The 14,250-nt window shown below is 48.7% G+C and overlaps 1 protein-coding gene and 3 non-coding genes across 4 annotated transcripts in view; all 4 read left to right on the top strand.

Moving 5' to 3' along the window:
* The window catches only part of LOC120036837 (transmembrane protein 19-like), a 33,565-nt gene that overhangs the window by 9,801 nt on the left and 9,514 nt on the right, over positions 1–14,250 (top strand). The window contains exons 4-6 of the mRNA XM_038983150.1: positions 657–794; positions 3,060–3,136; positions 3,259–3,436. Coding sequence (XP_038839078.1) covers positions 657–794; positions 3,060–3,136; positions 3,259–3,436 — 393 coding nt within the window. The remainder of the gene's footprint in view (positions 1–656; positions 795–3,059; positions 3,137–3,258; positions 3,437–14,250) is intronic.
* On the top strand, positions 10,289–10,361 carry trnak-cuu. The gene has a single exon. It is a non-coding gene; the product is annotated as a tRNA-Lys (tRNA).
* On the top strand, positions 11,100–11,172 carry trnak-cuu. The gene has a single exon. It is a non-coding gene; the product is annotated as a tRNA-Lys (tRNA).
* On the top strand, positions 14,156–14,228 carry trnak-cuu. The gene has a single exon. It is a non-coding gene; the product is annotated as a tRNA-Lys (tRNA).

Genomic DNA, 14,250 nt, shown 5'->3' on the forward strand with positions numbered 1-14,250 from the left:
TTAGTGGTGTTCATAAAATTTACATTTACATTTAAGTCATTTAGCAGACGCTCTTATCCAGAGCGACTTACAAATTGGTGCATTCACCTTATGATGTGTACCATAACTTAAATTATCAGAGAGCCCACTCTGGTAATGTGATGTATTTGTAGAGTATATTGTTCCAAACAATGTCTTAAAATGAACTAAATAAAAAAAAAATACTTTTCAGATATTCATATGAATATTTAATGTTCAATAAATGAATGTTAAAAAAAAAAAATGTATTTCATAATCAAGACATACTCCATATGGTACACTATAAGGAGTATATTGACAACAAGATGTCTGTATCGTGTACAGTTCACAGATCATAAGGTCTTACAGGAGGCATATATACAGTAGGTCTAAAAAGGGCATAAAATGGCCACTTTCATCAGGATTTTCTCAAACATTATACGGCGAGAGTAGATGTTCTGATAAGGTAGTTAGACCTAGTTTGTAACCTGGTCCCAGATCTGTTAGAGCCAGCTCCTGTGGCTGTTGTTATGTCAAACAAACACGTGGTCATAACAACGGCCAAAAGAGTTGGCTATAAACAAGTACAAACAGATCTGGGATCTGGCACGTGTGTTAGAATTGCATTGTTTTCATGCTTTTGTTCCCTGTCCCTACAGCCCTGCTGGTCGGCTTCATCCTCACCATGGCCAACATGAGTTTCTTCTCCGCCCTGCTGGCTTTCTTCATCACCTCCTCCAAGCTGACACGCTGGAAAGAAGAGGTCAAGAAGAAGCTAGACTCTGACTATAAAGAAGGTAACGAGTTACAGCAGCTAGACCAGCAGCTAGACCAGCAGCTAGACCAGCAGCTAGACCAGTAGCTAGACCAGCAGCTAGACTCTGACTATAAAGAAGGTAACGAGTTACAGCAGCTAGACCAGTAGCTAGACCAGCAGCTAGACCAGCAGCTAGACCAGCAGCTAGACCAGCAGCTAGACCAGCAGCTAGACCAGTAGCTAGGCTCTGACTACAAAGAAGGTAACGAGTTACAGCAGCTAGACCAGCAGCTAGACCAGCAGCTAGACTCTGACTATAAAGAAGGTAACGAGTTACAGCAGCTAGACCAGCAGCTAGACCAGTAGCTAGGCTCTGACTATAAAGAAGGTAACGAGTTACAGCAGCTAGACCAGTAGCTAGACCAGTAGCTAGACCAGCAGCTAGACCAGCAGCTAGACCAGCAGCTAGACCAGCAGCTAGACCAGCAGCTAGACCAGTAGCTAGAGACCAGTAGCTAGAGACCAGTAGCTAGAGACCAGTAGCTAGAGACCAGTAGCTAGAGACCAGTAGCTAGAGACCAGTAGCTAGAGACCAGTAGCTAGACCAGTAGCTAGACCAGCAGCTAGACACCAGCAGCTAGACCAGCAGCTAGACACCAGCAGCTAGACACCAGCAGCTAGACCAGCAGCTAGAGACCAGCAGCTAGAGACCAGCAGCTAGAGACCAGCAGCTAGACCAGCAGCTAGACCAGCAGCTAGACTCTGACTATAAAGAAGGTAACGAGTTACAGCAGCTAGACCAGCAGCTAGGCCAGTAGCTAGGCCAGTAGCTAGGCCAGCAGCTAGACCAGCAGCTAGGCCAGCAGCTAGACTCTGACTATAAAGAAGGTAACGAGTTACAGCAGCTAGGGACCAGTAGCTACACCAGCAGCTAGACCAGCAGCTAGACTCTGACTATAAAGAAGGTAACGAGTTACAGCAGCTAGACCAGCAGCTAGACCAGCAGCTAGGCCAGCAGCTAGGCCAGTAGCTAGGCCAGCAGCTAGACCAGCAGCTAGGCCAGCAGCTAGACTCTGACTATAAAGAAGGTAACGAGTTACAGCAGCTAGACCAGCAGCTAGGCCAGCAGCTAGACCAGCAGCTAGGCCAGTAGCTAGACCAGCAGCTAGACCAGCAGCTAGACCAGCAGCTAGACCAGCAGCTAGACTCTGACTATAAAGAAGGTAACGAGTTACAGCAGCTAGGCCAGCAGCTAGGCCAGCAGCTAGGCCAGCAGCTAGACCAGTAGCTAGACCAGCAGCTAGACTCTGACTATAAAGAAGGTAACGAGTTACAGCAGCTAGGCCAGCAGCTAGGCCAGCAGCTAGACCAGCAGCTAGACTCTGACTATAAAGAAGGTAACGAGTTACAGCAGCTAGGCCAGTAGCTAGACCAGCAGCTAGACTCTGACTATAAAGAAGGTAACGAGTTACAGCAGCTAGGCCAGCAGCTAGACCAGCAGCTAGACCAGCAGCTAGACTCTGACTATAAAGAAGGTAACGAGTTACAGCAGCTAGACCAGCAGCTAGACTCTGACTATAAAGAAGGTAACGAGTTACAGCAGCTAGGCCAGTAGCTAGACCAGCAGCTAGACTCTGACTATAAAGAAGGTAACGAGTTACAGCAGCTAGGGACCAGCAGCTAGACCAGTAGCTAGACCAGTAGCTAGACCAGTAGCTAGACCAGCAGCTAGACTCTGACTATAAAGAAGGTAACGAGTTACAGCAGCTAGGGACCAGCAGCTAGACCAGTAGCTAGACCAGCAGCTAGACCAGCAGCTAGGCCAGCAGCTAGACTCTGACTATAAAGAAGGTAACGAGTTACAGCAGCTAGGGACCAGTAGCTAGACCAGCAGCTAGACCAGCAGCTAGACTCTGACTATAAAGAAGGTAACGAGTTACAGCAGCTAGGGACCAGCAGCTAGACCAGCAGCTAGACCAGCAGCTAGACCAGCAGCTAGGCCAGCAGCTAGACCAGCAGCTAGGCTAAATGACTCTCTAGAGACATTCAGTCCACACCCCAGTCAGGCCACACTCCAGTAAGCAACAGCCTGCTACTGGATGGCTAGTCTGCCTCAGTCAGTGATATCGTTTTTTTTAAACATACAAACACCTGCGTAAGTCATTTGATCTTAAAGGGATAGTTCACCTTTTTTGAAGTGTAGCTTATTTAACAAAGAAACCCACCCCCAGGGAAGTCAAAAGGAAGTGAAACATTTTTTTTTGTTTTAACTATCATTTTAACGTGTGTCCCCTTTGCCCTCCAGGTGGTCAGAGGAACTGGATACAGGTGTTCTGTAACGGTGGTGTCCCCACAGAGCTGGCCCTGCTATATATGATCGAGGTCAATCAATCAATTCATTATATATTTGAATACATATAACAGCTGCCTCAGCCAAGTGAGCCAACCTTACATCTATCACTCATCTGAGGTTATTTCCATTGTGTGGTCCTGGTTCTAATCAGGTGGGTCCAGGGGAGATGCCGGTGGACTTTGGGAAGCAGTACTCAGCCTCCTGGATGTGTCTGTCTCTGCTGGGGGCCTTGGCTTGCTCTACGGGGGACACCTGGGCATCAGAGGTGGGGCCCGTCCTCAGTCAGACCAAACCCCGCCTCATCACCTCCTGGAGAGAGGTCCCTACAGGTACACACACACCTGGGCATCAGAGGTGAGGCCCTTCCTCAGTCAGACCAAACCCAGGGTCATCACCTACGTAAAGGGCCTTAGAGTGTGTGTGTGTACACTACCATTCAAAAGTTTGGGGTCACTTAGAAATGTCCTTGTTTTTTTTTTTTAAATGGTCCATTTAAAATAACATCAAATTGATCAGAAATACAGTGTAGACATTGTTAATGTTGTAAATTACTATTGTAGCTGGAAACGGCTGATTTAAAAAAATATATATAAAAAAATATAAAAAAATCATAATGGAATATCTACATAGGCGTACATAGGCCCATTATCAGCAACTATCACTCCTGTGTTCCAATGGCACGTTGTGTTAGTGAATCCAAGTTTATAATTTTAAAAGGCTAATTGATCATCAAAAACTATTTTGCAATTATGTTAGCACAGCTGAAAACTGTTGTGCTGATTTTAAAGAAGCAATACAACTGGCCTTCTTTAGACTAGTTGAGTATCTGTCACGCCCTGGCCTTAGTTATCTTTGTTTTCTTTATTATTTTAGTTAGGTCAGGGTGTGACATGGGGAATGTATGTGTTTTTGTAGTGTCTAGGGGTGTTGTATGTGTATGGGGCAGTGTCTAGTGTAGTTGTCTAGGTAAGTCTATGGTTGCCTGAAGGGTTCTCAATCAGAGACAGCTGTCATTCATTGTCTCTGATTGGGAGCCATATTTAAGGCAGCCATAGGCATTAGGTTAATGTGGGTAATTGTCTATGTTGTACGTTTGATGCTTGTGTATGCACTTACGTCATTAGCTTCACGGTTGTTTGTTGTTTTGTTTAGTTTGTAAGTGTTTAGTTCGTGGTTCATCTTCGTCTAATAAAATATGTATTTTTCTCACGCTGCGCCTTGGTCCACTCTCTCACCTCAAGACGACCGTGACAGAATTACCCACCAGAATCGGACCAAGCAGCGAGAATCAAGGCAGCAACAGCGAACACAGGACTATAGGAATTGGGAGGAAATTCTGGACCGCGAAGTACCAGGAGAATATAACCGCCCCAAAGCTGAGCTGGAGGCAGCGAAAGCAGAGAGGCGGCGTTTTGAGGAGCTAGCACGGAAGCAGGAGAAGGATCTGGGCTATAATACCTGGGAGGAGATCGACAGATGGGCGATCGACCCAAGGAGAGTACCGGAGCCCGCCTGGGATTCGATGGAGCAATGTGCGGAGGGATACCGGCGAATGGAGGCAGCACGACGACGCGGTAGGAAGCCTGTGAGTCAAGCCCAAAAATTTCTTGGGGGGGGGGGGGGGGGGGGGGGCTAAAGGGTAGTGTGGCGAAGTCAGGTAGGAGACCTGCGCCAACTTCTCGATCTTACTGTGGAGAGCGAGAGTACGGGCAGACACCGTGTTACGCAGTAGAGCGCATGGTGTCTCCTGTACGTGTGCATAGCCCGGTGCGGTACATACCAGCTCCTCGTATCGGCCGGGCTAGATTGAGTTTTGAGCCGGATGTCATGAAGCCGGCCCAACGCATCTGGCCACCAGTGCGTCTCCTCGGGCCGGCTTACATGGCACCAGCCTTACGCATGGTGTCCCCGGTTCGCCTACATAGCCCGGTGCGGGTTATTCCACCTCCCCGCACTGGTCGGGCGACGGGGAGCATATAACCAGGTAAGGTTGGGCAGGCTCAGTGCTCAAGGGAGCCAGTACGCCTGCACGGTCCGGTATTTCCGGCGCCACCTCCTCGCCCCATCCCAGTACCACCAGTGCCTACACCACGCACCAGGCTTCCTGTGCGTCTCCAGAGCCCTGTTCCTCCTCCACGCACTCTCCCTGTGGTGCGTGTCTCCAGCCCAGTGCCTCCAGTTCCGGCACCACGCATCAAGCCTCCTGTGCGTCTCCAGAGCCCTGTACGCACTGTTCCTTCTCCCCGTACTCGCCCTGATGTGCGTGCCCTCAGCCCGGTACCACCAGTTCCGGTACCACGCACCAGGCCTATAGTACGCCTTGAGAGTCCAGTGTGCCCTGTTGTTGTTCCCCGCACTAGCCTGATGGTGCGTGTCCTTAGACCGGTACCTCCAGTTCCGGTACCACGCACCAGGCCTACAGTGCGTCTCAGCCGGCCAGAGTCTGCCGTCTGCCCAGCGGCGCCTGAACTGCCCGTCTGCCCAGCGGCGCCTGAACTGCCCGTCTGCCCAGCGGGGCCTGAACTGCCCGTCTGCCCAGCGGCGCCTGAACTGCCCGTCTGCCCAGCGGCGCCTGAACTGCCCGTCTGCCCAACGGCGCCTGAACTGCCCGTCTGCCCAACGGCGCATGAACTGCCCGTCTGTACTGAGCCTTCAAAGCCGCCCGTCTGTACTGAGCCTGCAAAGCCGCCCGTCTGCCATGAGCCTTCAGAGCCGTCCGCCAGACAGGAGCCGCTAGAGCCGTCCGCCAGACAGGAGCCGCTAGAGCCGTCCGCCAGACAGGAGCCGCTAGAGCCGTCCGCCAGACAGGAGCCGCTAGAGCCGTCCGCCAGACAGGAGCCGCTAGAGCCGTCCGCCAGACAGGAGCCGCTAGAGCCGTCCGCCAGACAGGAGCCGCTAGAGCCGTCCGCCAGACAGGAGCCGCTAGAGCCGTCCGCCAGACAGGAGCCGCTAGAGCCGTCCGCCAGACAGGAGCCGCTAGAGCCGTCCGCCAGACAGGAGCCGCTAGAGCCGTCCGCCAGACAGGAGCCGCTAGAGCCGTCCGCCAGACAGGAGCCGCTAGAGCCGTCCGCCAGACAGGAGCCGCTAGAGCCGTCCGCCAGACAGGAGCCGCTAGAGCCGTCCGCCAGACAGGAGCCGCTAGAGCCGTCCGCCAGACAGGAGCCGCTAGAGCCGTCCGCCAGACAGGAGCCGCTAGAGCCGTCCGCCAGACAGGAGCCGCTAGAGCCGTCCGCCAGACAGGAGCCGCTAGAGCCGTCCGCCAGACAGGAGCCGCTAGAGCCGTCCGCCAGACAGGAGCCGCTAGAGCCGTCCGCCAGACAGGAGCCGCTAGAGCCGTCCGCCAGACAGGAGCCGCTAGAGCCGTCCGCCAGACAGGAGCCGCTAGAGCCGTCCGCCAGACAGGAGCCGCTAGAGCCGTCCGCCAGACAGGAGCCGCTAGAGCCGTCCGCCAGACAGGAGCCGCTAGAGCCGTCCGCCAGACAGGAGCCGCTAGAGCCGTCCGCCAGACAGGAGCCGCTAGAGCCGTCCGCCAGACAGGAGCCGCTAGAGCCGTCCGCCAGACAGCCATGACCAGCCAGAGCCGTCCGCCAGACAGCCATGACCAGCCAGAGCCGTCCGCCAGACAGCCATGACCAGCCAGAGCCGTCCGCCAGACAGCCATGACCAGCCAGAGCCGTCCGCCAGACAGCCATGACCAGCCAGAGCCGTCCGCCAGACAGCCATGACCAGCCAGAGCCGTCCGCCAGACAGCCATGACCAGCCAGAGCCGTCCGCCAGACAGCCATGACCAGCCAGAGCCGTCCGCCAGACAGCCATGACCAGCCAGAGCCGTCCGCCAGACAGCCATGACCAGCCAGAGCCGTCCGCCAGACAGCCATGACCAGCCAGAGCCGTCCGCCAGACAGCCATGACCAGCCAGAGCCGTCCGCCAGACAGCCATGACCAGCCAGAGCCGTCCGCCAGACAGCCATGACCAGCCAGAGCCGTCCGCCAGACAGCCATGACCAGCCAGAGCCGTCCGCCAGACAGCCATGACCAGCCAGAGCCGTCCGCCAGACAGCCATGACCAGCCAGAGCCGTCCGCCAGACAGCCATGACCAGCCAGAGCCGTCCGTCAGACAGCCATGACCAGCCAGAGCCGTCAGACAGCCATGACCAGCCAGAGCCGTCAGACAGCCATGACCAGCCAGAGCCGTCAGCCAGCCATGACCAGCCAGAGCCGTCAGCCAGCCAGGATCCGCCATCCAGTCCGGTGCTGCCACTCAGTCCGGTGCTGCCCCTTAATCCAGTGGGGTTAATTTGGAGGGTGGCCATTTGGAGGAGGCTACCAAAGCGGGTATTGACAATGGTGGAGTGGGGGCCACGTCCCGCACCCGAGCCGCCGCCATGATGGGGCCCACCCCGGACCCTCCCCTTTCTGTGTCAGGTTTTGCGGCCGGAGTCCGCATCTTTTGGGGGGGGTACTGTCACGCCCTGGCCTTAGTTATCTTTGTTTTCTTTATTATTTTAGTTAGGTCAGGGTGTGACATGGGGAATGTATGTGTTTTTGTAGTGTCTAGGGGTGTTGTATGTGTATGGGGCAGTGTCTAGTGTAGTTGTCTAGGTAAGTCTATGGTTGCCTGAAGGGTTCTCAATCAGAGACAGCTGTCATTCATTGCCTCTGATTGGGAGCCATATTTAAGGCAGCCATAGGCATTAGGTTAATGTGGGTAATTGTCTATGTTGTACGTTTGATGCTTGTGTATGCACTTACGTCATTAGCTTCACGGTTGTTTTGTTTAGTTTGTAAGTGTTTAGTTCGTGGTTCGTCTTCGTCTAATAAAAGAAGATGTATTTTTCTCACGCTGCGCCTTGGTCCACTCTCTCACCTCAAGACGACCGTGACAGTATCTGGAGCATCAGCATTTGTGGATTCGATTAAGGACTCAAAATGGCCAGAAACAAAGACCTTTCTTCTGAAACTTGTCAGTCTATTCTTGTTCTGAGAAATGAAAGCTATTGCATGCGAGAAATTGCCAAGAAACTGAAGATCTCGTACAACGCTGTGTACTACTCCCTTCACAGAACAGCGCAAACTGGCTCTAACCAGAATAGAAAGAGGAGTGGGAGGCCCCGGTGCACAACTGAGCAAGAGGACAAGTACATTAGTGTGTCTAGTTTGAGAAACGGACGCCTCACAAGTCCTCAACTGGCAGCTTCATTAAATAGTACCCGCAAAACACCAGTCTCAACGTCAACAGTGAAGAGGCAACTCCGGGATGCTGGCCTTCTAGGCAGAGTTGCAAAGAAAAAGCCATATCTCAGACTGGCCAATTTAAAAATAAAAGATTAAGATGGGCAAAAGAACACAATCTTAATATTTTATTTCTTTGGCCAGTCTGAGATATGTCTATGTAGATATTCCATTTTAAAAATCAGCCGTTCCCAGCTACTATAGTCATTTACAACATTAACAATGTCTACACTGTATTTCTGATCAATTTTATGTTATTTTAATGGACAATTTTCTTTGCTTTTCTTTCAAAAACAAGGACTTTTCTAAGTGACCCCAAACTTTTGAAAGGTAGTGTATTTATGTTATGTTATGTATGTATGTATGTATGAATGCCAGTCAAAAATGTGGACACCTACTCATTCCAGGGTTTTCTTTATTTTTACTGTTTTCTACATTGTAGAATAAGTGAAGACAAACTATGAAATAACACGCATGGAATCATGTGGTGTTAAACAAATATATTTTATATTTGAGATTCTTCAAAGTAGCCACACTTTGCTTTGATGACCGCTTTGCACACTCTTGGCATTCTCTCAACCAGCTCCATGAGGTAGTCACCTGGAATGCATTTCAATTACCAGGTGTCCCTTGTTAATTTGTGGAATTTCTTTCCTTAATGCGTTTGAGCCAATCAGTTGTGTTGTGAAAAGGAAGATAGCCCTAGTATACAGAAGATAGCCCTATTTGGTTTAAGACCAAGCGAAGAGAAACAACAGTCCATCATTACTTTAAGACATGAAGGTCAGTCAATTCTTGAAAATGTCAAGAACTTTGAAAGTTTCTTCAAGTGCAGTCGCAAAAACCATCAAGCGTTATGATGAAACTGGCTCTCATGAGGACCGCCACAGGAAAGGAAGATCCAGAGTTACCTCTGCTGCAGAGGATAAGTTCATTAGAGTTACCAGCCTCAGATTGCAGCCCAAATAAATGCTTCACAGAGTTCAAATAAGACACATCTCAACATCAACTGTTCAGAGGAGACTGTGTGAATCAGGCCTTCATGGTTGAATTGCTGCAAAGAAACCACTACTAAAGGACACCAATAAGAAGAAGAGACTTGCTTGGGCCAAGAAATACGATCAATGGACATTAGACCGGTCAAAATTTGGTCTAAAGAGTCCAAATTTAAGATGTTTGGTTCCAACCGCCGTGTCTTTGTGAGACGCAGAGTAGGTGAACAGAGGATCTTTGTATCTGTGGTTCCCACCGTGAAGCATGGAAGAGGTGGTGTGGGGGTGCTTTGCTGATGACACTGTCTGTGATTTATTTGGAATTCAAGGCACACATAACCAGCATGGCTACCACAGCATTTTGCAGCGATACGCCATCCCATCTGGTTTGCGCTTAGTGGGACTAACATTTTGTTTTTCAACAGGTTAATGAGCCAAAACACACTTCCATGCTGTGTAAGGGCTTTTTGACCAAGAAGGAGAGTGATGGAGTGCTGCATCAGATGACCTTGCCTCCACAATCATCTGACCTCAACCCAAATGAGATGGTTTGGGATGAGGGACTGCAGAGTGGAAAAGGAAAAAGAGTGGAATAGCAGCCAACAAGTGCTCAGCATATGTGGGAACTCCTTCAAGACTGTTGGATAATCATTCCTCATGAAGCTGGTTGAGAGAATGCCAAGAGGGTGCAAAGCTTTCAAAGCAAATGGTGGCTGCTTTGAAGAATATAAAATATACTACATGATTCCATATGTGTTATTTCAGAATTTATCTTCACTATTGTTTTACAATGTAGAAAGTAGTAAAAAATGAAGAAAAACCTTGGAATGAGTAGGTGTCAACTTTTGACTGGTACTGATATGGAGAGAGAGAGAGCCTGGTGAGGTCTGTCAGTGGACAAGGTTGGGTCACGTCCTGTGAGGTCTGTATGTGGGGGGTGTTATATAGTGATGCAAGCCCGGCTAGCTCAGTCGGTAGAGCATGAGACTCTTAATCTCAGGGTCGTGGGTTCGAGCCCCACGTTGGGCGCTGACCTTTTGATTTGGATACCATTGATCCTCAGAGGCTCGGGGCCAGTTTCCTGGACACAGATTATAGTCCTCGACTGAAAAGCACTACCTATGAACAATATCAAATGGGCATGCTTTCTAGACTAGGACTTAATGGGTGTCTGGGAAACCAGCCTTAGAGGTATAGTGGTTAATACACATGCTACATAAATGACCAGTATTTGTTGACTGTGTAGCTTCATCACCCGAGGGATAAGTACTAGGGTGATGAAATAGAGGACTGGTGAAATCCAAGAGGCAGGGTTGGTTCACGCCCTGAGATCTGTCAATGGGCAGGGTTGGTTCAGACCCTGAGATCTGTCAATGGGCAGGGTTGGTTCACGCCCTGTGAGGTCTGTCAGTGGGCAGGGTTGGTTCACGCCCTGTGAGGTCTGTCAATGGGCAGGGTTGGTTCAGACCCTGAGATCTGTCAATGGGCAGGGTTGGTTCATGATCTGTGAGGTCTGTTAGTGGGCAGGGTTGGTTCACGCCCTGTGAGGTCTGTCAATGGGCAGGGTTGGTTCACGCCCTGTGAGGTCTGTCAGTGGGCAGGGTTGGTTCACGCCCTGTGAGGTCTGTCAGTGGGCAGGGTTGGTTCACCCCCTGTGAGGTCTGTCAGTGGGCAGGGTTGGTTCACGCCCTGTGAGGCCTGTCAGTGGGCAGGGTTGGTTCACGCCCTGTGAGGTCTGTCAGTGGGTGGTGTTATATAGTGATGCAAGCCCGGCTAGCTCAGTCGGTAGAGCATGAGACTCTTAATCCCAGGGTCGTGGGTTCGAGCCCCACGTTGGGCGCTGACCTTTTGATTTGAAAGCCTTTCTTCTGATAAATGTGTGAGAAAATCAAATTTTATTTGTGTACATACATACATACATACATATATATTATGATACACAGTACCAGTCAAAAGTTGACTCACCTACTCTTTCAAGGGTTTATTTTTAATACATTTGGAACAATTTCTACATACCTGTTTTCACTTTGTCATTATGGGGTGTTGTGAGTAGATTGCTGAGGATTTTTTATTTAATCCATTTTAGAATAACGCTGTAACGCAACAAAATGTGGATAAAACAGAGGGGTCTGAATACTTTTTGAAGGCACTTGTATATAAATAACGAGTAACGACTAAACTAATGTTTATAATGGTGTTATTATGCTCTGTAATGGTGCTTTGTCCTATCACAAGTGGAGGATCAGGGTATAGGACAGGATCAAAGGTCATGTCATGCTGCCATGAGGCTTGTTAACAGGAAGTTAAAGGATTTATGCATATTCAGGCTATGTCTGGCAGGCTCTGTCTCTCTACAGGGGGGATCATGAGACCTTTTGGACCATGGCTTTCAGCCCCACACTATGTCTAAGTCCAAATGGCACAAATACCCTGGTCAAAAGTAGTGCACTATGTAGGGAATAGGGTGCCATTTGAGTTGCAGGCTGTATGTAGAAAGAAGGTAATTATGTTTGAGAGTTTGTTACTGTCTCTAGACTAGTCATTTACTAACCTGGTCTGACAGTTATTACATGTTGGGCTGGTGTGTTATTTACCAACCTGGTCTGACAGTTATTACATGTTGGGCTGGTGTGTTATTACCAACCTGGTCTGACAGTTATTACATGTTGAGCTGGTGTGTTATTTACCAACCTGGTCTGACAGTTATTACATGTTGGGCTGGTGTGTTATTTACCAACCTGGTCTAACAGTTATTACATGTTGGGCTGGTGTGTTATTTACCAACCTGGTCTGACAGTTATTACATGTTGGGCTGGTGTGTTATTTACCAACCTGGTCTAACAGTTATTACATGTTGGGCTGGTGTGTTATTTACCAACCTGGTCTAACAGTTATTACATGTTGGGCTGGTGTGTTATTTACCAACCTGGTCTAACAGTTATTGCATGTTGGGCTGGTGTGTTATTTACCAACCTGGTCTAACAGTTATTACATGTTGGGCTGGTGTGTTATTTACCAACCTGGTCTGACAGTTATTACATGTTGGGCTGGTGTGTTATTTACCAACCTGGTCTGACAGTTATTACATGTTGGGCTGGTGTGTTATTTACCAACCTGGTCTGACAGTTATTACATGTTGGGCTGGTGTGTTATTTACCAACCTGGTCTAACAGTTATTACATGTTGGGCTGGTGTGTTATTTACCAACCTGGTCTAACAGTTATTACATGTTGGGCTGGTGTGTTATTTACCAACCTGGTCTAACAGTTATTACATGTTGGGCTGGTGTGTTATTACCAACCTGGTCTGACAGTTATTACATGTTGGTGTGTTATTTACCAACCTGGTCTGACAGTTATTACATGTTGGGCTGGTGTGTTATTTACCAACCTGGTCTGACAGTTATTACATGTTGGGCTGGTGTGTTATTTACCAACCTGGTCTAACAGTTATTACATGTTGGGCTGGTGTGTTATTTACCAACCTGGTCTAACAGTTATTACATGTTGGGCTGGTGTGTTATTTACCAACCTGGTCTAACAGTTATTACATGTTGGGCTGGTGTGTTATTACCAACCTGGTCTGACAGTTATTACATGTTGGTGTGTTATTTACCAACCTGGTCTGACAGTTATTACATGTTGGGCTGGTGTGTTATTTACCAACCTGGTCTGACAGTTATTACATGTTGGGCTGGTGTGTTATTTACCAACCTGGTCTAACAGTTATTACATGTTGGGCTGGTGTGTTATTTACCAACCTGGTCTAACAGTTATTACATGTATGGCTGGTGTGTTATTTACCAACCTGGTCTGACAGTTATTACATGTTGGTGTGTTATTTACCAACCTGGTCTAACAGTTATTACATGTTGGGCTGGTGTGTTATTTACCAACCTGGTCTAACAGTTATTACATGTTGGGCTGGTGTGTTATTTACCAACCTGGTCTAACAGTTATTACATGTTGGGCTGGTGTGTTATTTACCAACCTGGTCTAACAGTTATTACATGTTGGGCTGGTGTGTTATTTACCAACCTGGTCTGACAGTTATTACATGTTGGGCTGGTGTGTTATTTACCAACCTGGTCTGACAGTTATTACATGTTGGGCTGGTGTGTTATTTACCAACCTGGTCTAACAGTTATTACATGTTGGGCTGGTGTGTTATTTACCAACCTGGTCTGACAGTTATTACATGTTGGGCTGGTGTGTTATTTACCAACCTGGTCTAACAGTTATTACATGTTGGGCTGGTGTGTTATTTACCAACCTGGTCTAACAGTTATTACATGTTGGGCTGGTGTGTTATTTACCAACCTGGTCTGACAGTTATTACATGTTGGGCTGGTGTGTTATTTACCAACCTGGTCTGACAGTTATTACATGTTGGGCTGGTGTGTTATTTACCAACCTGGTCTAACAGTTATTACATGTTGGGCTGGTGTGTTATTTACCAACCTGGTCTAACAGTTATTACATGTTGGGCTGGTGTGTTATTTACCAACCTGGTCTGACAGTTATTACATGTTGGTGTGTTATTTACCAACCTGGTCTGACAGTTATTACATGTATGGCTGGTGTGTTATTTACCAACCTGGTCTAACAGTTATTACATGTTGGGCTGGTGTGTTATTTACCAACCTGGTCTGACAGTTATTACATGTTGGTGTGTTATTTACCAACCTGGTCTAACAGTTATTACATGTTGGGCTGGTGTGTTATTTACCAACCTGGTCTAACAGTTATTACATGTTGGTGTGTTATTTACCAACCTGGTCTAATAGTTGTGTTATTTTGGGATGTAGTGGATTGTATCTCCAAGCCCGGCTAGCTCAGTCGGTAGAGCATGAGACTCTTAATCTCAGGGTCGTGGGTTCGAGCCCCACGTTGGGCGCTGACCTTTTGATTTGGATACC

The sequence above is a fragment of the Salvelinus namaycush genome, unplaced genomic scaffold (genome assembly GCF_016432855.1).
Source record: "Salvelinus namaycush isolate Seneca unplaced genomic scaffold, SaNama_1.0 Scaffold148, whole genome shotgun sequence".
NCBI lineage: Eukaryota > Metazoa > Chordata > Actinopteri > Salmoniformes > Salmonidae > Salvelinus > Salvelinus namaycush.